The sequence below is a fragment of the Siphateles boraxobius genome, unplaced genomic scaffold, assembly GCF_051911475.1.
Source record: "Siphateles boraxobius isolate OS27281-9 unplaced genomic scaffold, OSU_SipBor_1 130, whole genome shotgun sequence".
NCBI lineage: Eukaryota > Metazoa > Chordata > Actinopteri > Cypriniformes > Leuciscidae > Siphateles > Siphateles boraxobius.
In genome coordinates, this window is record NW_027508734.1 from 32,047,995 (window position 1) to 32,072,965 (window position 24,971).

General features: G+C 36.9%; 1 protein-coding gene across 5 annotated transcripts in view; it reads left to right on the forward strand.

Annotated features, from left to right (window-relative positions):
- Nucleotides 1-23,789, forward strand: part of phkb (phosphorylase kinase, beta) — a 68,667-nt gene extending 44,878 nt beyond the window's left edge. For 3 of the 5 annotated variants that reach the window (XM_077229261.1, XM_077229259.1, XM_077229262.1), the window contains 17 exons: nucleotides 3,546-3,601; nucleotides 6,000-6,093; nucleotides 11,442-11,525; nucleotides 13,359-13,463; nucleotides 13,720-13,802; nucleotides 13,878-13,968; nucleotides 15,495-15,553; nucleotides 15,687-15,849; nucleotides 15,928-16,009; nucleotides 16,552-16,609; nucleotides 18,404-18,494; nucleotides 20,263-20,465; nucleotides 20,631-20,765; nucleotides 21,578-21,707; nucleotides 21,855-21,962; nucleotides 22,079-22,219; nucleotides 22,979-23,789. In XM_077229261.1, the coding sequence (XP_077085376.1) occupies nucleotides 3,546-3,601; nucleotides 6,000-6,093; nucleotides 11,442-11,525; nucleotides 13,359-13,463; nucleotides 13,720-13,802; nucleotides 13,878-13,968; nucleotides 15,495-15,553; nucleotides 15,687-15,849; nucleotides 15,928-16,009; nucleotides 16,552-16,609; nucleotides 18,404-18,494; nucleotides 20,263-20,465; nucleotides 20,631-20,765; nucleotides 21,578-21,707; nucleotides 21,855-21,962; nucleotides 22,079-22,219; nucleotides 22,979-23,116 (1,821 nt within the window). In that variant the 3' untranslated portion in view covers nucleotides 23,117-23,789. Of the gene's footprint in view, nucleotides 1-3,545; nucleotides 3,602-5,999; nucleotides 6,094-11,441; nucleotides 11,526-13,358; nucleotides 13,464-13,719; nucleotides 13,803-13,877; nucleotides 13,969-15,494; nucleotides 15,554-15,686; nucleotides 15,850-15,927; nucleotides 16,010-16,551; nucleotides 16,610-16,804; nucleotides 16,896-18,403; nucleotides 18,495-20,262; nucleotides 20,466-20,630; nucleotides 20,766-21,577; nucleotides 21,708-21,854; nucleotides 21,963-22,078; nucleotides 22,220-22,978 lie in introns of all 5 variants that reach the window. The other 2 variants (XM_077229260.1, XM_077229263.1) reach the window with 1 other exon arrangement.
- The last annotated feature ends 1,182 nt before the right edge of the window (nucleotides 23,790-24,971 follow it).

Below are 24,971 nucleotides of genomic sequence, written 5' to 3' on the forward strand. Positions count from 1 at the left end.
AGCTCCGGAATCTGCGAAAACATCACTTAGGGGAGGTTTGTGCTCTTTGCATCAGATATGAAATTTTCTTCAGTACGCAGGAGCGGCTTACACCGCAGTCAGTCTTAACATGCTATTACAGTCTAAGCCTGTCAATGTATGACTGCGTTGAATTAGTGAAAGCGGCAAATGTTCAAAAGATTCCATCGCATATTAAAATTGCTTACCAACGCTCACAACTATACTATACCGTATTGACTATAGCATATTGACTATGGTATTATTTGAATTTGGAATGCTAGTAAATACAGATGAATATAAATATGGTAATCTTACATAGATATGTATACATCATTGTACCACAATATTCCCATCTGATACCATCCCAGTACAATGCCTTATAGGTTTAATGTTTTGAGGACTCATTTTTGCTTTTCTGCAGATACAGCATAATTATGCAAAACTGTAAGTTGCAAGAGCCTTTATCCTCATTCCTCATTTTTTGTGTGACATAACATTTGTTTCGATCTTCAATTTATTAATGTTCCTAAAGTTGCAGAGTCGGACAGATTTGTCATTAGAGGTAAATATTGACTGTTTGACTTACCATGGGGCTCTTGAAGCCACATTATGAATAGAGATCATTTGACTGATTGATAACAGAGACATTAATAAAGAGCATTTCTTATCACTTTTAGTCCCATTGAGCTGTTCATAGTTTACTGTCTGCTGCTTCAGTACAGAGAGAGAGAGACTTCAGGAGTCTGCAGAGTACAGGGGGGCTCCCACTAGTACCAATAGTAGACTTGACTTGCAGGAATTTGTACACCACCAACTGCCATCACTGAAAAGCCATAACTACACTGCTGTGAGAAAAGATGTGCATATCAAAGGTGAAATATGTTTTTTTTTCCTGTTAAAGTACTTTCTTCTATTCCAGCATAATAGGGTGTGCTGGCACATATTTCATACCTCACGTTATACAAGCAAAACAACGAAATGCACTGACAGACTTACAAATGTACAGTATCTGCCCCTTAGACTTTTATTGTAATGTATTTTATATTATTTACTGAAGCTGAAATTTGAGTCAAAATAATTTCTGTGGGGATCAACAACAGAAACAATAGGAATAGAAAAAAGTTATTCATATTGCTCATCTGCCATGGTCATGAGTTGGTTTGTGTGTTCCCAGAGAATCAGATAAAACATATGCCCCAAATACATTAAGTTCAGACTACTAAATCTAGCATAGATTTTTGTCCCAATTTTCAGTATGTACGAGTCAGTTGCCGAAAGTCAGAGCCAGTCTGATTTGACTGAAAATTGTGTAGTGTATGATGAGCACAAATATCAAACATATTTTACATTTTAAACAAATTATATAAATATAAATTATATTCGGGACGACTTGATTGCCTGCAATATGTGATCCTCAGTCGGAAAGTGTATGATGCCCAGCCTTCAGTCGCCTTCAGACAAAAGCATCTGGCTAATGCGTAAATGTTAATGTTTATGGTTTTGCAATTGATTGTTTTGCAATCTTGTTTGGTGCCACTAATGGTGATGATTTAAAGGATTAGTTCACCTCAAAATGAAAATTTCTATTAATTTACTCCCCCCAATGCCATCCAAGATATCCATGTCTTTCATTCCTCAGTGGAAGAGAAATTAAGTTTTTTGAGGAAAACATTTCTGGATTTTTCTTCAAATAATGGACTTCAATGACAACCAACGTTTTGAAGTCCAAATCAATGCAGTTTCAAAGGTCTTTGAAGTGCTTTAACGGACTGTGCATGATCCCAGCTGAGGAAGAGGGTCTTATCTAGCGAAACGATAGGTCATTTAATAAAAAAAAAAAAAATATATATATATATATATATATATACACTTTTTAACTACAATTGTTCGGATTGAGCTGATCTGCAACGCGCCGGGAAATACGTCATCACGTTGAAAGGTCACGCTCGATGTCGACCATGCGAAGGAGGATAGTCGCTTTGTAAACAATGGGGCGGTACTTCCGCCGGCGCCGGCGATATCGAGCCTGACCTTTCAACATGATGACGTAGTTCCCGGTGCTTTGCAGATCAGCTCAATCCGAACAATTGTAGTTAAAAAGTGTGTATATATATTATTTATTTTTATTTATTTATTTTTTTTCTTTAAAATGAACTATCGTTTCGCTAGATAAGACCCCCTCCAGAGCTGCAATTGTGCACAGTCAGTGAAGCACTTCAAAACTGCATTGATTTGGACTTCAAAACGCTGGTTGTCATTGAAGTCCATTATTCGAAGAAAAATCCAGAAATATTTTCCTCAAAAACGTAATTTCTCTTCGACATGGATGTCTTGGATGGCATTGGGGGTGAGTAAATTATTAGGAAATTTAAATTTTTAGGTGAACTAATCCTTTAATCCTAATGTTTATGTATATATATATATATATATATATATATATATATATATACAAGTTGTTTAACTGTTGTTCTTAGCGCAATGCAAACTACTGAAGTTATACTGCACTTTTTCACTTTTTGAATCCTTCTGCACCTGTCACAGATTAATAACATACCCAGACATTCACTTCCCATCCATCAAGGGCAGCTTGAACCTGCTTCTATCCACCTGAACAAAATATCCTCCTCCTCTGCAGCCCTCACGCAGGGCAGAATTAGCATGTATAGTCTCTGTTGATCAACCCTTGTGATGACTCACTGCACTGCCTCCACAAAATAGCTGTGCCAATATGTCATTTAACCCAAAGCTGTGATTTGCCCTGTTCACCGAGCACTTATCGCCCCCGTTTTAATGGGAAGCAAACTACAACACAGCTGAAGCAAACAGTCTACCACAAATATAAATGTTCCTTTCAGACTAATAAATCTATCTATCCCAACCTTTGACACATTTAAGTGCATTTGAACATCTGTACATTTTTGCAAGAGAAGTGCCTGCAAACCTCGGTTATAATTTGTTTTACCGTAGCACCAAGCAGAATCGCAGAAATAACGATTGTTTGAAACAGGGAAGCCTGCAAGTTGCGATCTCGAGAAAACCAGACAAATTAGCCATTAAGATGCTCTTGCAGTTTTGGAGTTGTGGAGGTGGAAGGTTTAAATGGATTCTGGGTGTCCTCTGTGTGTAGGCAGAGGGCTCTAGCCACTGATTGATATGACCCAACCTAAACCTTCAGCAATCAGCAGCTCATTATCTCAGCGAAATTACTACATCATCCAGCCCAAACGTCTGTAATGAGCTAGCATAAAGAATCGGGGCTCTGCACCCATCTGTCCCATCATCTCCCTCATCTTTGTCTGCAGTCTCTCTTTCTCTCCCTCTCAATGAAGTTTGTTTTTTCCCCATTCCCTCCAGTCATCGGTTATACTCTAGGTGCTCTGACTTTCTCACTCTTAAGGTCTTTCTCTCTTTTCTTCATTTTTAGTAAAGTCACTCACTCCTGAACTCACAGGCGATGGATTTTACACTCTTGTGCCCTTGCCTTTAAGTCTTCTCCATAGAGACCCAACTTTTTCCAATACGTCTTCTTTGTTTGTTTCCTGCAGGGTCCCATTGTGAATGATGTGGTCATTCATGTGGCCCTGATAGCAGAAAGTCAAAGGTAAATACATTTCTCATGTCTGTCTTTCTCTCTCTATCTCTCTATCTCTCTCGCTCTATCTATCTATCTATCTCTCCCTTTCTCTCTCTCTCTCTCTCTCTCTCTCTCTCTCTCTCTCTCTCTCTCTCTCTCTCTCTCTCTCTCTCTATCTATCTATCTATCTATCTATCTATCTATCTATCTATCTATCTATCTATCTATCTATCTATCTATCTATCTATCTATCTATCTATCTATCTATCTATCTATCTATCTATCTATCTATCTATCTATCTATCTATCTATCTATCTATCTATCTATCTATCTATCTATCTATCTATCTATCTATCTATCTATCTATCTATCTATCTATCTATCTATCTATCTATCTATCTATCTATCTATCTATCTATCTTCTGGTCTAATTGATGCCTTCACATTAATTATTGGGCTATTCTGTAGCCTTCATCTATCAGCACTCTCATTTAAAGCTTTTCTGGGAAGAGGAAGAGGTGAAAGAGGTCATGTGGCCAGCTGGCCCCAGCCAGACCCACTCTGCAGTTCATTTAACATTGTTCACCCCAGCACTTAACCCACCTCTCCCCTTCTTCACACTGCAAACCTTAATCAGGATTACTTGTCCAACTCAACCATCATACCTTCATTTAAAGCAGCGAATTCCACTTAACACATCACCTTCCCTGCAAAGCTGAAATAATGTTGTTAAAATATTATAGTGTATAATGGTTCTGCTTGCTTGTAAACATACAATTTCGTTGAACCCCTCAGCATGAGAAGTACCTGCAGAGCACTCATTTGTGTTCACATTGTCATGCAAGATTGTTTACCCTTGGCTCTTATGGATACTTTACATTAATGCTTGATTGCAAATCCTATATAACTGCTTTACGATGCATATTAACGCATAATGCATTTGTAAATATGACTATAAATGTCTTTTAAATTTTCACTAATGGACTAAATAGACTAATGGACTAAATGGTCAAATGGACCCTTTTCACATTTCCGGGGTTCTCAGAAACAGAATAGTGAACTGAACGGAAATAGTGGTGAACTGAAACTACAACAAATAAAATGGTTGAATTCTCATTTGCTCCAATAGCAGAAGAAAAAAATCAAAATAACGTGACTGACTTTACAAAAGAAGACAAAATTATAGAGCAGTTTTGTTTGTCAGAAGAGAGAAAGATGTCAAATTTGCAATCAGTCCTTCATCTGTTGTATTAGAACCATTCACGCAGGAGCAATGACTAGTTTTATATAATTTAATTTGAAGGTTAGATAACACTTAGCTTTATAATTTTAAATTACATTTATAAAAAAAAAATAGTAAAAGACTAGCCTAAATCTAGCAAATTAATACCAGTGGAAACATGTTATCACAGTCTGTGGTCCATTAAACATTCTTTATTTACTCTTCTTCACTAGCTTACTTTTACATTAGACTACCATTGACTTATTAGTCTGCTAGCCTAAAGTACCATGCAGGATTCACATTTTTTTGAGATGCATAATAGAGTGGTTCAGGGATGACGTAAAAACCCGGACGAATACTCTACCAGTGGTTCCTATGAGACTTTCCTATGGGTTTTATAATGGGATTTGTCCATTTATGAGTAAAATAAGGTCTGTTGTAAACGCAACTTGATGATACTTTGTTAACGTAAATGCGTAAATTAAACACACCAATATCGAAAACGAAAATTTTGAAGCTGTTTAAAACATGTTTTTTAAACGTAATTAGATAAGACCATTTGAGTGTGAGTGTGTGCAGTTTACTTTGTAGAAGTATCCAAGTATCGTCAAGTTATGTTTTCCACACACCTTATTTACTCATATAAAAAACCCATTATCAAAACCCATTGGAAAATTTTGAAGGAACCACTGGCGAATTAGTCCTCCGTGTTTTGACATTATCCCTGCAGCAATTTATGCTAGTTTTTTAATCATAAAAAAAGAAACATGTTCATTATGGTAGTTATGATGTTACATTTCATTAGTATTATTTTCCAAGGATAAGGGTTGCGGTTCATATTATAATGTTAGGCATTTAATGCCACATTTAAGACAAATTGGATGTAATAATTTTTAATAGTAAAAAAAAGAAATTATATTTTCTTTAACTAGAACCAGATATCGCTATAATGTGATTCGTTTTTGAACGGGGGATAGAATGTGGCACAACAATTGAACCAAATAGAATTCCAATGGAATGATTGTGTTCAAACACATGGGAGCACACAGGTAGTGATATCAGAAAAAAAGCTTGCAATTCTATAAGCTTGTCATTGTTTTTCCAATTCCTTTGATTCCACTAATGTTGCAGAAATGACGCACCTTATCTTTAACAGAGTTGTGTTTAATGTTTGATTGTCTTTGTCTTGCTTGTGTCTTCAGATTGCAGGTCTTCCTCAACACCTATGGCATTCAAACTCAGACCCCGCAGCAGGTGGAGCCCATTCAGATCTGGCCTCAGAAAGAGCTGGTGAAGGTATCCCGTTTCAATCAATCAAACTGACCACCAAACAAATCTTCCAGACTGATCGATTTCTGTGGCAGTCGCTCAATTAGACCATTGGCCAGTTTATCAAGTGGTTTGGATTGACTGGCACATCCCTTATTTTTGCATTCTCTTTAAGATTTACACCATGGTTTGAACCTCACTCGTGCACTATTGATGGAATTAGTTTGACAAAAGACCCTGAAAATAGTCTTTATTGGTTTCTCATATATATAAATTACCTTTGTAAACGTACTAGCAAAAGAGTGACAATATACCAATAGAAATAGTGTTAATTTTTCTGACCAACCTGGTCTAAACTGGTCATCAGATTATTAGATTATTATCTTTTGCTAAATGTTTTTTTGGGCTCATTCTATCCGTAATCGACAGAGCATGGAGCAATATGTGCGAGAGTGTTTACGTGTTTGTTCTTCTGTCTGTGGGTGTGTGTGTGTGGGTGGTAAGGCTTTATCGCCGGAACGTGCAATTTACTGCAGTTTGGTTTAAAAGCTGTTTGAATTCAGACACCCAACAGTATCTGCTTCCCTTGACACTGTTCTATCTGCGGTCAGTTTTGTGTGTGTGTATGTGTGTGTGTGTGTGTGTGTGTGTGTGTGTGTGTGTGTGTGTGTGTGAGTGTGAGTGTGAGTGTGAGTGTGAGTGTGAGTGTGAGTGTGAGTGTGAGTGTGAGTGTGTGTGTGTGTGTGTGTGTGTGTGTGTGTGTGTGTGTGTGTGTGTGTGAGTGAGTGAGTGAGTGTCAAGTCACCTTTATTTATATAGCGCTTTTTACAATACAGATTGTATCAAAGCAGCTTCACAGTGATAACATGAAAATAATATAACAGTTTGTTTCTAAAAGAAAATTGCGTCAACGTCCACCTTAAGTAAGGCAGATCAATAATATTATTGAATATTAAATGTCCCCAACTAAGCAAGCCAAAAGCCAAGGCAACAGTGGCAAGGAACCAAAACTCCATCAGGTGACAGAATGGAGAAAAAAACCTTGGGAGAAACCAGACTCAGTCGGAGGGCCAGTTCTCCTCTGGCCAACGAAGGAACAGTGCATGATTTATGATTCGGGCAGCATTACAAGTCAGATTGTATCGGAACATTTAGAATATTTATCCATTTCCATCTTTTGGAAGTCCAAGTAATCACGCCGGTGTTGAGACGAGTTGTTGAGGATCAGTGCCGTCCACCATAGAGGGTGTGTGTGTGCGTGCGTGCTTTAGAGGGAGTGATAGTTTGCTGAGTATGCCTCTATAAGGATGCCTACTTTAGATCAGCTGCAGAACCTTCGTTGCTGTCACCTTTCTTGGGAAATGACACAATATACACATTTGAATTCCTTAAATAATTCTTTTAGATAGGAGGAAAAGCACTAAAACTGCAAAATCTTAATTGTGGATTATTTTCTTTTAAATATTTTGTGATATTATTATTTAATGATTTAATTGTTAATTTGTATTAATTTCTAATACTGTGCAAAAGTTTGTGTTCAGCCACCATTACTCCAGTCTTCCATATCACATGATCCTTCAGAAATTATACTAATATTTTCTAATGTTCTGATTAGCTATTATTAACGTTGAAAATATTTTTTTAATGATTCTTTGATCCATGGAATGTTTTGAGCGGTAGTGTAGTTAATATTGAATCAATCTGTTATTTCTACATTCAATCAATTCTATTAGTCCATAAATAAGTAAATCAAGCAGTGTTTATGGTCATCTTGTTGAGCAGCATGACTCGGAAAAAAATATGTCCAAAATCCGAATAAATTATACACGGAAATCTAGCAACACTTCCATACTGGAACACTCCAGTCCTGCTATAATCAATAAATCTTTCTTACTGTGCAAGCAATTCAGAGTTTTGGGCTCTGGAGAACTCTCCTATTATAATAATTGAAGCTGTCTATACTTGCTTATTTACTCTGTCTTTACCTTGTTAATTATATTGTTGATGATAATCTCTCACTTGCAATGCATATTGGCTATTACTCAGACTACATGGTAAGTGATGCCACATGCAAATCTACAATCTTTCTAAATTACTGTCTATGCCTTGACTTTGGTTATTGAATTTCAAGTGGTGATTACCCAGCCCCCATTATTGAGTCCCGCAACAAAGATTGAAAATACATCCGTGGATGAGACTGCTTATGCAAACTTAAGCAAGTTGTCTTTACCAATAACCTGCAAAACTACTTGAAATGAATCTGCTCCGTCATTGCATTCATGCAGAAATGTCTGTGATCGGTTACAATACTCAATTGGAAAATTACATTGTAAATGGAACATTTTGACACAGTGAGAGTTTATCAAAATGGAAAGCTCTCACCACAATTACTTAATTGTTGCAGCTGTAATTGTTTTTACATTTTTATTTGATCAGTTGTGCAGCCCTAATGTGCAGCCTTATCTTTAACAAAAACCTTTTACCTGATATTCTTGAATAATCATGTGAAATACAAGCGCAGATAAGAGAGCAGATCATAGGTTGGCGTGCTGTTTCTAATTCAAGCGGCAAGGCTGCAGAAAGTGATACGAGCGTGAACGTCTTAGTTGTAGAATCCTGCGTATTAAAGAGGTTTGTTTCAACATCAGCACAGTGGCTTCACTGCCCCTCTTGAAGTGCTACAGGCTTAGCATGCGTGACATTTGCAGGTTTCGTGTCAGGCATGTTGAGCTTCTGATTAGAGTCAGGGCGCTCTCGATTCAGTTGTGTCTTCCCCTCATTGCTATTCTGCACACAAATTTTCCAAGGTACAGAGATCCACAACGAGAGAAAAAGAGTTCTGGAGCATAAATCTCTCTCGAAAATGTTCGTTTTGACTACTGGATTTTGTCTAAATTAGCATCTATTTTCCTGTTTCGGTTGGATATGAGCTGGATTCTCCTAGGCAGGGGCTTATTGTTCTGTTTTTTTTTCTTTTTCTTTTCGTTGTGTTGTGCAGTACACTTTTGTATTGGAGTGTTTCTCTGAGAATGTCAGACCGCAGGAGGTCAGAGAGAAATGGAGCTCCATCTAATGTCGTAAAGATGTCAGCACACTCTTTGTACTCTGCACTGGAATATGATTACTGAGGCAAGCGTCACTATGTGCAGGGAGGGGGGTTCTTAGACTTTTAGGTTGCTACGCTTCAGGAGAAGTGTACTATTACTTTTCTAAGCAATCAGTCTTGTGATTTCTACTTGGCAGACAATAAAATGACCGAAAAATCCCATAGATTTAGATTGAAGGGCAAACCTGAGCAGTGACGAGGCCATAGATCTCCAAGTGGGTGGACATTGCTGAAATAGGGTGGCAGGAAGGCAGGAGTACAGTTCTGTGGCATGAATAAATCATGCAGTGTTCGGTGTTTTGCCCTGACATTGTATTTGTTGCCATTTTAAGTTGTGTGTTGTGACTGCAGCTCTGCCTTTAAACATGTGGTTCATGAGTGTCACTGGCAAAGTGGTTTATGTGTTACAGGTATTTGAGTCAGTGTGCTGTGACTTTTCCATCCGTTTAATCTCCTTGCACTGTTTTGTTCTGCTGAGACTCTTTACCGATAGTTCAACTTCCGTGTAATTGTTACTGGGAGAGGACTAATCCGGCTAAAAGTGCGACTAAATCACAAAATGTGGACCAATTACACTGTTTAAAAATGTTGGGGTTTGTTTGTTTGTTTTATTTGTTTGTTTGTTTGAAATAATCAATACTTTTATTACGCAAGGACACAAAAAATTGATCAGAAGTGACTATTCTATTTCAAATAAATGTTTTTCAAAACTTTCTGTTCATTATAGAATCCTGAAAAAAACACCTTCAAACTTTTCATTCTTTATTAAGCAGCATTCCCATTTTCAACTAATAGAGGCCAGAGGGTATGCATTGAAGTTACTTTCCCGCCAGAACACATACATTTCCTGACATTTATATGTGCCTGATTTCGACGGCGGGGAAATAAGTAAAACAAATTTGCCTCTAAACACTTTATATAAATACAACATAGATAGGTCTAAATCCGGGTGATCACTTACATTAATGTTATACTGTATGTATATCATCATATCGTCCACGTCCAGCCCTAAAACTTGTATCGTTTTTTGTCAGTGTTTATTTAAAAACATTCGATTATGCAGAATATAGCCTGTTCTGTAGCTTTTGACAGTCTGTAAAAATATACAGTACCTCAGATTTCTGGTCAAATCTAGTTGTACAGTCAATCGCAAAGCTCTTTCCTGTTTTAGATGTGTTTTATGTCTTTTTCGCGCCATTCACACTGAAAATGCTGCCGCTCAGTCTTTTTGCCACTTAGTGAGCATGACCGCATTCACTCCAGCCGACGGTAACGTCACGCGCATACCCTCTATAATAATGTCTCATGAGCAAAATAAATTACTTGTTTTTTTGCTTGTTTTATGAAATGTAAGAAATGACCCCAATTATTTGAATGGTTGCATATCTGTGTGGATCTGTTGACTTTGTGACGCTAAAAATGTTGTACATTTAGAGGTGGAAATTTTTTTTCTTTATATGCAAAATGGGATGAGTCTTATTAGACTTGTGCACAGTAGCATCATGATGAGCTTTTGATAAGCACAGCTTTGCATTTTCTTCAGAAAATGCATGCATGTGTTTATTCCTACAATTTTGTGCAGCAAAGTGTAATGATTGAAAAATCTAGGGTAGAATGCGAAAGGAAGCAAGGAACCATGAACTTTACACCACTTAACACCAGGATGCTCCAAGGGAACCGAGAATCTAATAGGTGTACTGCAAATTGAGATATATAAAGGTATCAGCTAAATGATAAATTAGTGATACAGAAGAGAGCAGCTTTCTTGAGGTCACAAGGAAGTGTTGTGAAAGTTTTATGCTCAAATAATGGCTTAATTGCTCAGATCTCTGTCTTAATTATTGGCACTAAGACCTTGTGAAAAATATCTCAGCACTACACTGAACCTACTTAAAACTGCAAGGTAAACTGTGTGGTCTGGCTCATTCTGATTCTTCTTTGTCACACTATCACCCGGTTTCATAGACAAGGCTAAAGCTAGTCCCAGACTGAAATGCATGTTTGAGCTGTTTTAACTGAAAGAAACTTGAACGAACACTTGCAACAACAAACTTGACTTTTTCTCTAGGGAAATAACCAGGGTTTCAAAATCAACCACTGAACAAAACATGCATGTTATGAATTAAACCACATGGTGCCTGTACTATAATGGCTCAGATAATACCTTTACACACATAATGGACACACACAGGCATTCTAGACCTTAATGAATTATATATATATATATATTTATATTTATTTATGTGTGTGTGTGTCTCTATTTTTCAAGGCTTACCGCTTCCTTGCCATTAATAAGAAGCTTGGTTTGAGTGGGAGACCGGAGAGGCCTGTTGGCTGCATCGGCACTTGCAAGGTAAACCATGTTCTGTGAGCTGTCGCAAACTCTCCTGACAGGAAATGCAAACATTTCCTCATTTACTTCAGCTCCTGCTCATTACAGTTCTTTGTGGTTTATCCTTATAATAACTTAGAAGCTCAGAGAATAACACGGTGCCTATTATAATTAAATATTAGTCCAACTCACCTTTAAAGGATTAGTTCAGTCATTATGTACTCAGCCTCATGTCATTACAAACGTGTATGGTGCTATTCTATCTATAAAAGACAAAAAAAATGTCATGAATCTTTATACAGATGTTTTCCATACTGCAATAATTCGTAGTGACCACATTTGCTGATCTCCAAAAATGGCAAAATACCCACAAAAAACATTTTAAAAGTCATCTGTATGATAGATATGAAAGACTGATATGACTGAAATTTAAGTGGATATTGACTGATAATCTTGCTCCGGTGAGCTGTTCTTTTCAAGGAACCAGATAATACTGTTTACTTTTACTACTGAACGAATCATTTGCGTATCTGACTGATTGTTCACAAATGATCTGGTTGCAGCAGTCTGCAGTTCTTGAATTAACATATTACTATGATAGAAGTTTAATGACTTAAATTTCGGTCTGTTTTTCTCAAAAAGCCATTGTATGGCTTAAAGGGATAGTTCACCCAAAAATAAAAATTAGCCCATGATGTACGCACCCTCAAGTCATCCTAGGTCTATATGACATTCTTCTTTCAGACAAATACAATCAGAGTTATATTAAAAATGTCCTGGCTCTTCCCGTTTTGAAGTACATAAAAGTGCATCAATCCATGATAAAAGCTCTCCACACGGCTCCGGGGGGTTAATAAATGCCTTTGTAAAGCAAAGCGATGTGTTTTTTGTAAGTAAAATATAAATATTTAACATGTTACAAAGTAAAAATATAGTTTCCTGCCAAACAACCATACGCAATCTACTTGGGCCTAATACGCAACTTACTCAACTTGTGACGTCAGAAGTAATGTAATGCTTCATGGCGTAGCGTAACTATCAGCAGTACGTCGCATTACTCGCATAAGTTGCGCTTAGACTTAAGTTGCATCCGTATGTTCGTATGGCCGGAAGATAGTTATTTTAATTTATAAAGTTTTAAATATGAATATTTTTCTTACACAAACGCATTAGATGCACTTTTATGGACTTCAAAACAGAAACTGCCATTGACTGCCCTTATAAAGCTTGGAAGAGCCAGGACCTAGGATGACTTGAGGGTGAGTAAATCATGGGCTAATTTTCATTTTTGCTGAACTATCCCTTTAAGAAGACTTGAAAAATGACACTCAGTTTATATATGAAGTACTTTTATGGGTCTTTTGTTGTAATTTTTTAACCCAAACAGCCACTTGTCATAAAGATTCTTCAAAATATCTCTTTTCGTTCCACAAACAAAAAAGTCAAATGAATTTGCAACGGCATGAGTGTAAATGCACACAAACCCTTTAACCGCACACAAACCGAAATTATGTTAAGAGGTGTAGATGATTGATTACAAGTCTATTGTTCGGTTCCAAAACTGCTGAGTCTCACTGCCTGCAGGCAGTTTAAGCATGATGACATTTGGGGAAGATAAACATAGGAACTCCAGAGTAATGATCTTCTGTATTTGATGGAGAATTGATTAGGTTTAATATGACAATAACTCACTTCTCACATAAATACAGAGTAAATTAGAGGGAGGGTTATGTGTCTGTCTGTTCAGAACGGGTGGTATGTTTTATTTGCTGTCTGAGGCAAAGTATATGTCTAGATCTAACAGTCATTCATATAGTTGCAGGTAACGTAATGGGTAATTTCTCTGCCCCTCAGATTTATCGAATACTTGGAAAGACCGTGGTCTGCTATCCAATTGTCTTTGATCTAAGTGACTTCTACTTGTCCCAGGATGTCATGCTTTTGATAGATGATATTAAGGTGAGATATCACACCTCACTGGTTCCTCAGATGATGTTAGAAGAGGGTTCACTTTGTGTTCCATATTTTGTCTATCTTTCTATACAAAGAAAGAATAAAATTTTGGGCAGAACATGGGCAATGGAAAGAAACGTCCCCTATAAATCATCAGTGTTCTCCTGCTGTCTCCGCTGTGCTTGTATTTTTATGCTGCAATGTGATTGCTAAAGTTCCAGCGCTCTCTTGTAATGCGGTTGTATTTACATGCATTTTACAGAATGCCTTGCAGTTTATTAAGCAGTACTGGAAGATGTCGGGCCGGCCTCTCTTCCTGGTCCTTATCAGAGAGGACAACATTAAGTAAGAGGCTCTCCAATCATCCAGAACCTAGTTTTGTTTATGAGAGGTACAGTAATGTCATCCCTTTCTTGCCAGGGGGAGCCGCTTCAACCCCATCCTGGACATGCTGGCATCTTTTAAGAAGGGAAACATTGGAGGAGTCAAAGTTCATGTGGACAGACTTCAGGTGCTGCTCTTTATAAGAAATGATTATATATGTAATGCGTCTAATTCACTTCCAAAACCAGCCTTTTTTACCACATCTTACAAAGACATGGGAATGTATTATTAAAGTAATATTAATGCATATTTCTCTCACTGAATGGTTTCATATTGTTAAATAAAAGTTTATATTCTGAGAAATTTGAGTGCATACGTCACTTTAGAGAGAAGTCTTGTCTTTTCACCAGAAGTTGGAGTTATGACATTTTGATTCAAAATTATGAGATAAAAAAATTCAGGCTTTGACAGTAACATGTTTTTAGACAATAAATTGCGTGATTTTTTTATTTCATGCCAACTTGGGTAATGCAGTTGAACAATGATCCAGATCAGATCATAGTGTGAATCAAAGAAAGGTGACATAGCAGGACCTTGAAAAGAGCAGTACCTATTTTCACTGAAATAACTATTTTTTTGTGAATTAACATGTGTATTGTGCAAGTGCATTGTGTCTTTACTCAGGTTCCCTTTGTGCAATATTTTGTATTATAAAATTATAAAATGCTTAAGTAATGCTGAACAACATATCTAAATCGCCATGGTTTAGTGATTATGAAAGTTCTGTGATTTGTGGATTACTGATAAGTGCGAGTCTGGAGAAACAGGCATTTATTTATTCATTCTCAGTGTTGAGAAACGTAGCCTGCATGTGTTACATTATTGTGTTAATAATAACTAAAGTACCTAATTATGTTACATATTTATTTTGTATGAAAACTAGCGCGTTAGTTACTTATGAATTAAAAAGTACCGTTGTATCAGTGCTGCGCGAGCTCTCTACAAATACAGACCGCGCACACAAAGAGAGAAGATAATTGTAAAATGAAAATTGACGGGCTAAGTTTAAATTTTGTTCTTAGTTGTGTTTTGTGTCAAAAAGTCAAAGCATTTTGTATTATCCATCCGTGTTTTTAAAATCTGTTAAATGACGGACATTTTACTGTTAACAAAGCACTCATTATATGTCGGATTCGTCTAACTTATACTTGATATTCTTTTTAGAATAAGTGGTTCATTTTGCTATTATTGGACTCCTGTCTATTCATTGTCAACTATTTTCTATAAATATGTTTGTATTGGCTAACGTTTATTCCGCTAATGCGTGTCCTGTTTAAAATGTGCAATGTTCAAATGCAAAGACAGCACGTCTCAAATAAAAGCCCTTTTTTCTGTGAGATATAGTATCATATTTGGATATTGGAACAATAATAAATTAAGTAGGTTATCTTAAATGTACAATGTTCCGATGTTATTGTTTTTTTTATTTTGATTTACTGTTTCACAGCTTATTATTGCGCTTGAAAGGTCAAATACACACATTTATGTGTCAAAATGCCCATTTTGGTGAGATATTTATTAAGAATCTGCGTGCAATTCATACAGTGCTATGTGGTTTAATTGAAGGACGCCATCATGTATGTTATGTCGTGTTATGTCTTTTACTTTGAAAATCCCTGTTCTAATGTAACATTCTTTGTGGAAACTTTATAGACCCTGATATCAGGTGCTGTGGTGGAGCAATTGGATTTCCTACGTGTCAATGAAGCTGAGTAAGATTTAACCTCCATTTGCACCATTTATTTTCCTCTTCACCTTTGTTAAATATGGTACGCTTATTGAAGCAATGGAAGGAAATTGTTTCTAAAGCATGCAGCAGATTCATAAATACATTCCTTTGGGTAGGATTCCAGAGTTTAAGAGCTTCGAGGAGCTGGAGTTGCCCAAGCATTCGAAGGTGAAGCGTCAAACCAGCACGCCGAACGCCTCTGACCTGGAGCAGCAGCCTGAGATCAACGTCGAAGAATGGTTCCTTAAATCCACATCTGAGATTCTACAGAAATTCAATGTGAGCCTAACTATCCTGCCTGTGTGTGATTATGAGTTTAATATAGGTGCTCTTATATAACTCATATTCTGTTATCAGGACTGTGACTGTCTGGCCAGTCAAGCCCAGCTGGCCAGTATTCTCCTCAAAAAAGAAGGCCCAGACTTCTTTGATAAAAACGGTATGTGGTTTAGTCACCCGAATAGTACATCATTCATGAGATGTTCATTATTAGTTCAGTCAAATATGTCTCTACCTCTGAAATGTCAGGTATTTTTACTAAAGTTTAATGATTAAGTGTAAGGCCAGAGTATTTCAGTGCTATTGAAATGGTGAGCTTTTTAAAAAGCCACAGGACATGTCTTACTGCATGGCTGCTTTTAAAGCTCATCTGAATGAAATGTCCACAGCTGTAATCCATTTAGTGCCTTCATGGATAAGCAAGTGGGTTGGCAATGCTTGCTCACACCCTTGTAGTGGACTTAATTCCCGTAGCTACAGTTTATCTCGTAGTTCAAGACTGTTCACACTCTTAAACGGACCTATTGAACAAGCACAGAGCGATTTAAATGCATGCTTATCTGTGATTTTATGTTGCAAGCCGGAACTTCCACGTGTGTTTGGGCCTAAATGCTCCAGGAATGTTGTCTTACAGACTACACTAAGGCTGAAAATATATCTTTTTATGGTTAACATGCCATTCTTAATCCTCTGTATGTCCAGAGAATCTCAAGGATGACTTGGAGAGAATCTACAGAAGAGCTGGGAGCAGGAAGCTTTGGTAAGTTTTTCCTCTTTTCACCGCACTCACCGGAAGCATTTAGAGTTTCACTTATTTTCTCATTATAGTTGGGTAAAATGATCAACTCTTGATATATTTATGGCTATTTTGGTTTTTAACTGATATGTGTATTTGTCTAATGTTACGTGCAACTATGCCATATTTTTTTTTTTTAAACGCGCAAACCTCATATAGGCTGGCGGTGCGTAGTGCTGCGGCCGTTATCCAGAAGTTTCCCGGTTCTATAGCTCCTCATATAACCACTATATTGGTCCATGGCAAGCAGGTAATTGGGCGGAGGGTTATACGACCTCTGCATGTGTGGTGTAACTGTAGACTCCGTGCCGAAGGATGTGTTAACTCATGAGCACGCAGCACTCATCCTTTGTTGTTGTTTTTTTTTTTTTTACATCCGCTTAGTCAAGCTGTTATCACGCACGGAGAAACCATGCAGCTCATTAGTTGTTGTTTTTTTTCTTTCTTTTTTAGTTGTTATTTTGTGCCTATGGTAATGTATTTTTGAAGTTGAGCTTTTTTATATCCTTCATAACACAAATTAATGCCTCTTAGCTGGGGTTATCACTGTAACAGTGTCTCATTTACAATTTGTTTGTGAGCTAAACCCCATTATGTCTGTGGCAGTATAACCTGTCCATAACACTTATTTATTTTAATTCATCAAAGGAATCCATCAGCTAAACATGAAATTGGTTAACATTAAAATAGGTTCTTATAGCTCAAATGAAACTAAAGTCATGTATTCAGTATCCAGGGAACACACCTACTGATTAAACGTATACACTGAATACACTGTAAGTTACTTAGGATAAAATCGCCTGCTAAATAAATGTATGAATAAATGGAAATGTGAATTACGAAAGTGTAGGAAGTGTAACTTCAGTCCAGGAGCAACAACAGAATAGTTTAAATGCCCAATGCCACTTTGTCACTTAGAGATGCCGAGCTCTCCTGATCGTTTTCGCCCCAGAGGGCCCTACTTTAAATATGAATGACTTAAATGCTACAGGGGGTCAAAATCTTGGAATATAACATCATCTCATTTATTCAAATGAGTATCATGCTGCATTACAATTAGACTTCAAACAATCTAAAGTTTAAAGAAGTTTGGTGGGGTTCACAAAGTTCTTGTAACAAGTATTTTTGGCGATATATGTGAAATGAATCACTGTTGAGCTCCAACTATATTTGTCATTTGCTTATGAGGCAGCAAGTCTTATATAGACTATCTGTCAAAAGTTTGGGGTCGGTAGGATTTTGTAAATGTATTTTAAAGAAGTATCTTATGCTCACCAGGACTGCATTTTGTTTGATCAAAGAAACAATAAAAACAGTAATGTTGTGAAAATATTACAAAAACAAATCTATTATTTTCTGTTTTATTATATGTTAAAATGTACTTTATTCCTCCAGTCTTCAGTGTCACATGATCCTTCAGAAATCATTATAATATGCGGATTTGCTACTCAAGAAACATTTAAAAAATGTTGAAAATGTGATGCCTTCTTCAGGATCCTTTAATTTCTATTTGAAATAGAAAGCTTATGTAACATTGTAAATGTCATTACTGTCACTTTTGATTTTATTTTCAATTTAATGTATCCTTTCTGAATAAAAGCATTAATTTATTTAAAACATCTTTCTGACCCCAAACTTTTGAACTGTAGTGTATATAATTTAGGAATAAATTATTTTATAATAGACTGTTGTCTAATTCAATTTCTGTTTGGCTCCATTGAATGAGTGAGTATATCTGTATTGTGTTGTGTTCACCAGGTCCGTTGTGCGCCTTGCTGCAAGTCTCTTAACTAAACTAGTGGACAGCCTTGCACCAAGCATTACTAGTGTTTTAGTGCATGGCAAGCAGGTAAGTGAAAAACAGGAACAGGGGCCTAAATAATTGATAAGATATGAACAAACAAGTCAAAAATGTAATGAAGTCAAACATTTTAATGTTCACTGATTATAAAAAGGTTAAAATTAGCTCTGAATGTTTTATCTTGTCATCAGTTGTATGCCGAAGTCACGATGGACTCCTCTTCCTATTACACAACAGAATAATAGCTAATTGCATCAGTCATCACTGGCAAAGCTACCCTGCTTTCATTTGAAGCTTAACTATTCCTTTTGCAGCAAAAATGGCTTTTACCCAGAACGCCTGCAACCCATCCCATTGTTCGTGCATTACATTTACCCTCAGTGTACATTTACCTTTTATTTGTTTTGTGTTGAGACAAACATTACTTGTGGTGTGGAGTGTTTGTTTAATGAACTGCCATAGTTTCCCAACACAGTCGTGTTTAGCCCCTGGTGGTTGTGAAATGATTCATCAGAGTAGTGCACTAGCAGTGAATCTGCATATAAATTGCATCCTAGGGGCCTAATGTTGTGGGTAAGATAAATGGGTACGTTTTGGTTTGAAAATGGGTCATTCTTTGCATACATGAGCACTCTGAGCTGACCTGCATGTAGAATCATAGAGTCTTAGCCTTATTTAATTTAAAGAAGCCCAGCCTTTTTCTATGTGCTCCCTACTTAATGTGTATTTGGGTAAATTGCCATAGCAGAGCAATATTGATGTCTGCTGGGAACTATAAGGAGATAGCCACCACATACTTAAGCCAGACTCAATATATATATATATATATATTTCTTTATTGCATAGATAAATATCACCAAACACAAAGTGGCTTCTGCTAACAAATCACACTAGACTGATTTTTTTCCTCCTAACATTTGAGAACCACAAAGTACCCAAGTAGATTTTATCTTTTAAAAGCCAACAAATATGTTTTAGTTAAATTTATGCTATCTTTTAATATCTAATACAGTGACATTCATAAATATCAGAGATGCCTAAGCCAGGGCCCGCAGGCCAAAGGTGGCACCTGATCATTTTAGATTTGGCAGGGGAAAAATAAGAATAAACTTTGAAACATAATTTATAAAAAAAAAAAATTTGGTTTAACAAAAATGTATGTATGTGTGTGTTTATACAAAATATAGTTGGATATAAAGCATCATTTACTTTCAGCCCACAGCCTTCAATCAAGATTTTTGCCCTTCATAGTAAAAAGTTTGCGTACCTCTGATATATGTGGGACCGCTGTAATAATGTTGCAATTTTTATGCAGATCTGCAGTGTTTAATAGAACATCTTGAATTGAACTATTACCACATTCATTCATATTATGTGGGAGCTTTTCTTGAAAAGGATAGATGTGCTGGAATGTTGTGGTTTTGTGATTTATACAAAACACTCTTTTGACAATTCATAACTACACTGTATTTTGTGAATTGGTGACTAATTTGTATTATTTCTTATCTCATTTGTACATTTTAATGCTTACGTCTCACTGATGGTTAGATTTAAGGGTGGACCTTTCATGCTTACGGTCTTTATAACAATCAAACCTTTCCATACACATCACATTGTACAAATTCAAACGAAATCACCACCTGCTAAAATACTGTAGTTATTTTTTCTCATGATATCGGGTTGGATTTATACATTTTAAAAAGAGATAATACTGGTTTGAGTCATTGCAGTGCATTTAAATCCCCTTCAAAGAAATAGAGCAAAATGCTTCTCTGACAAATCATCCATCGTGATACAGACTGACCTGATTTACCAGGTGACTCTGGGACTGTTTGGGCATGAGGAGATTGTGATCTCTAACCCACTGTCTCCGGGGGTCATAAAGGACATCATATACAGCAAGTGCAGCCCTCACGGGGAGCGTGAGGCCGTGCTGCAGCAAGAGCTGGTCATCCACATTGGCTGGATCATCTCCAACACCCCAGAGCTGTTCAGTGGCATGCTGAAGATCCGTGTGGGGTATGCTGTCCCCTCTCTTGAGTTAATGAGCTTCACAACATGAGCCTAAATAATAGAAATAACATGTTCACATCTCTAAATAACGAATATGTTGCATTAGGTTCTGCACATTATTTACACAGGTTTCCTTAACAAACTTTCTTGGCATGCCCATGTTTCAATCAGGTGGATTGTTCAAGCAATGAAACATGAGTTGAAGATTCGTGCTGGGGACATGCCACCTCAGGACATCTACCAGATGTCCCCTAGTGATGTCAAACAGCTCCTGCTGGATGTCCTCCAGCCTCAGCAGAATGGCAGGTGCAGGATGCCCACCATCTGTGTGTTTCTGTAGATACCTGCCAAACGTGAATGATTTGCCGTGTCCATTCGCAATAGTATTATACAGTTTGTCATCATTTATATAGTCCTAGTTTTTAATTGGGCAACTAACGATACTTTTTAAATAAGAACCTGGTATTCTGATAATGTACACCATCATCCAAAACTTGGGATCAGTAATATTATTTATTTTTTTGAAAGAATTGAATACGTTTTTTCTGCAAGGACGCGTTTTAAATTGATCAAAAGTGACAGTGCAGACTTTTACCTTTGTTACTAAAGATTTCTATTTCAAATAAATTCTGTTCTTTGTATTCAAGAATTTGCTCTTTATATTTAAGAACTCTGACAAGTAATCACATTCATAATATATGAATGTCTCCGCATTCATAATAAATAAGAAATGTTTCATGAACACCAAATCAGAATATTAAATGATTTCGGAAGGATAGTGTGACACTGAAAACTGGAGTAATGGCTGCTGAAAATTTAGCTTTACTATCACAGAAATGATTGACATTTTAAAATATATTAAAACGGAGCAAAGTTATTTTAGGTTGTAATGATAGTTCACAATATTATTGTTTTCACTGTATTTTTAAACAAATAAATGCAGCCTAAGCATTAAGGGACTTCTTTCAAAAGCATTAATATTTCTTACCGAGGCCTGAATTTTGAATGGATAATTCATGTATTATCTCCCAAATGAATCTAGCTGCAGAGTTAGCATTCAGGGATTTGTCCATTTTAACAATTTGGACGATTTGTTTTGGTCTTCCATGTTTCTATAGATCGTGGCTTAATAGACGTCAGATAGATGGCTCCCTCAACCGCACCCCTCTCGGCTTCTATGACCGTGTTTGGCAGATCCTAGAGAGAACACGTAATGGCATCATGGTTGGAGGAAAAAGTCTCCCTCAGGTAACTCCTCCTTGGAAATATTAAGCATAGTATTGCAGAGGAACTAGTACTGGAGAAATAATGTCCCTGTATTGCATCATTGAAGGACCGTTTTAAATGTGTTCACAATATCTGCGTTTTGAGATAACATCTTTCTCTCTTTTGCAGCAACCTACTCTGTCAGATATGACCATGTATGAAATGAATTTTTCTCTGTTGGTGGAGGACACATTAAAGAACATTGTTTTGGCTGAGTACAGGCAGATAATTGTGGAGGTTAGGCACAATTTGTCCCTTCTGCAGCCCTAACTTATTTTGAATTTGCACTCTAATGTATTATTCACCTTATCTACTGTTTGACTTTGTTTGTGTCTTTGATGACCTGAATGCAGCTGTTGATGGTGGTGTCAATTTTGCTGGAAAGAAACCCGGAGCTGGAGTTTCAGGAGCCGGTGGATTTGGACCAGTTGGTTAAGGATGCCTTTGCGGACTTTCAGAAAGACCCCAGCAGACTGGAGGGCTCTGGGAAACTGGTGAGGGCAGGTTTAACATGGGAAAGCTTTCAAGTTCAAGAAGTCTTTAATGCAAGGCTGCATTCATTTGATCAAAAATACAGTTAAAGCAATGGGAGGTATTATTGTCAAATATTATTACAAATGAACAGTTTTCTATTTTAATACATTTTAAAATGTAATTTATTCCTGCGATGCAAAGCTGAGTTTTCAGCATCATTACTCCAGTCTTCATTATCACATGATCCTTCAGAAATCATTCTAATATGCTGATTTTCTGCTCCAGTAACATGTATTATTATTATCAATGTTGAAAACAGTTGTGCTGCTGAATATTTTTGTAGAAACCATGATGTATTTTTTTCAGGATTATTTGATTAATAAAAATAGATATCTTCTGCAACATTATAAATAACTTTACTTTCACTTTTGATCTATTTAATGCGTGCTTGCGGAATAAAAGTATTGATGTCTTTCTAAATAAAAAAAAGAAATCTTAACAAACCCCAATACTTTACAGTAAAACAAACAATATATTGACTAAATACACTTTTAATAATGTCTGTTCAGTGCTTTTGCCTGACACAGTTATGTAATTGTCTTTGAATTATATTATATAATAAATGCAATTAATTAATCAATCAGCAGATAATGTAATGAATAAATTGAGAGCCCTAATGTAATGTACTTTAAAGCGCAGCAGCCAGTATGCATTTGAATGGCAGGTACACTTGCATTAGCATATTGTGGTGATGTTACTAAGATAAATAAAATCCACAGGATAACATGGAGGCCTTCTACAACACACCAGCCCTGGGGAAACAAGGCACGTCCAGTTACCTGACCAAGGCAGTAATGATCCAGCTGCTGCAGGGAGAGCTGAAGCCCAGTAAAGATGACCCGTGTTCTGTCAGCTAAAGCACTTAGACTGCCATACACACCCAGTCTCGCTAACATGGGATTGTTTTTTGTTTTTGTCTGGAATATATAGCATATAAATGAAAATAAATAATTTCAGAACCTTGAAAGTTATGCCCACATAAAAAAAAAAAGTTAAAAAAAAGTTTGCATTGTTAGCCTCCTAAAGATTATTGTACAAGAACCATCTTGACTTTTATCAATACCAGCACACAACTTGCCTTTGTCAAGAGAACCGCATGCAAACTATTAAGTTAGGATTAAAATACCTTCACATTGTACACTAAGGTACTGAACTAACTGCGGATCATTATTTCAGGATGTGGTTTGAATAGTGACGTAGATGTTGTTGGTTGTGAACTTAAAAGTGAAGATAGAAGCTGTTCTGCCACTGTTTTTGTCAAGTAGTGTTATATATTCTGAAAAAATGTATACATGCCTATGTATTTGAACTTAATGTAGTTTGTTTTTCATTTTGAACCTGTTGTCAGTTAACTTCAGAGCGTATGACTCCTACTTGATGTATCATGGCACTTGCTTTTATGTATGTTTGAAGACTAATATAAAATCGTTTGAGTGTGCTGGTTTCCTCGTTATAAGAACAGTATTTTCAGTCCTTTACTACTGAAGAAAAAGATATATTAAAAAATAAACTGCCCATGTTTTAACTTAATTGCAAGTTTCTGTCCTTTTCTCTCTGTCAACTCCATTGAAAACCTCAAATCTTTGACAGTAACATAAAGATGCTTGTGTCAGAGTTATTAGGGTTCATCCCAGAAGAAAAGCTCAGCAGAAATCTTTTTTATCCGAATGAGTGGGTGTTTGGACCAAGATCCTTGTTTATCATGCTGACCGCTGCCATCAGCCTCCGCTTATTGAATGTCAGAGTGATCGGAGGTCTCGGCAGTTTTCCTGAGAAATGAGTCCCAAACTTGCAATATATTGAACACGGAGACCATACAGAGAGACTGACTAATCTGTATCTGCCCCTGAGGCCAAATACAAGCTTTGAATGGATGGAAACAGGATTACACACTGAAGATTGGTGATGAACAAAGCTAAATTATGAGTTAAGCCAAAATCTATCATACAGCTACCGGTGGCTTGTTTTTGCAGATTTGGTCAGTCCATTTAAAAAAAAATGTCTCAATCTATTTCAAGGTGGATTCCTTTGATAAATGTAATACACTTCCTTTAGTCTTGCGGCATTTTATTCTGATTTGTGTTAATAATCCATGCACCATTACACCCAATGGTACCTGTCCAAATGAATGTACACTTTAGCATGGCTATTTCATAAATCAAGCTATTCTCTTTCCATTAAAACTGTTTTAAAACCCTCATAAAAGTTAACAGGCCCCTTAAAGTCACTGTGTGTGTGTGTGTGTGCGCACTGTGCAGCTGAAGTGCTTATTGGGTGGTCTGACAAGTCTGTTTTCATTGTTCTTATTCTGTATGAGGGTCACCTTTAGGTGACATGAGTGAAAAGGACTTGATAATAATAATTAATCTTTGCATCACATTGACATCCTTTGTGCAATCATTAAATACTCTTAAGTATCTGATGGAAACTACACATTGGTTTTTAAGGGCTGACACATTGGTTTCTGACCATTCCCCTGGGGGAACATTGTCCCTGGACGGGTTTGTCTGGGCCGTCGTTCAAATGGCCAGGCACATGCGCCGCCCTCAGCGAACGCAGGTGCATCTGAGACCAAATAAGGAGGCGTTCCGTCAGATTGAAGAGATTTCTGGATCTGACACCGCCCTGATGGTTTACATAGGATACCACAGACATGTTGTCCGAGTGGACAAGAACATGTTGGTCCTGTATGAACGCGCGGAAGCGTTTCAT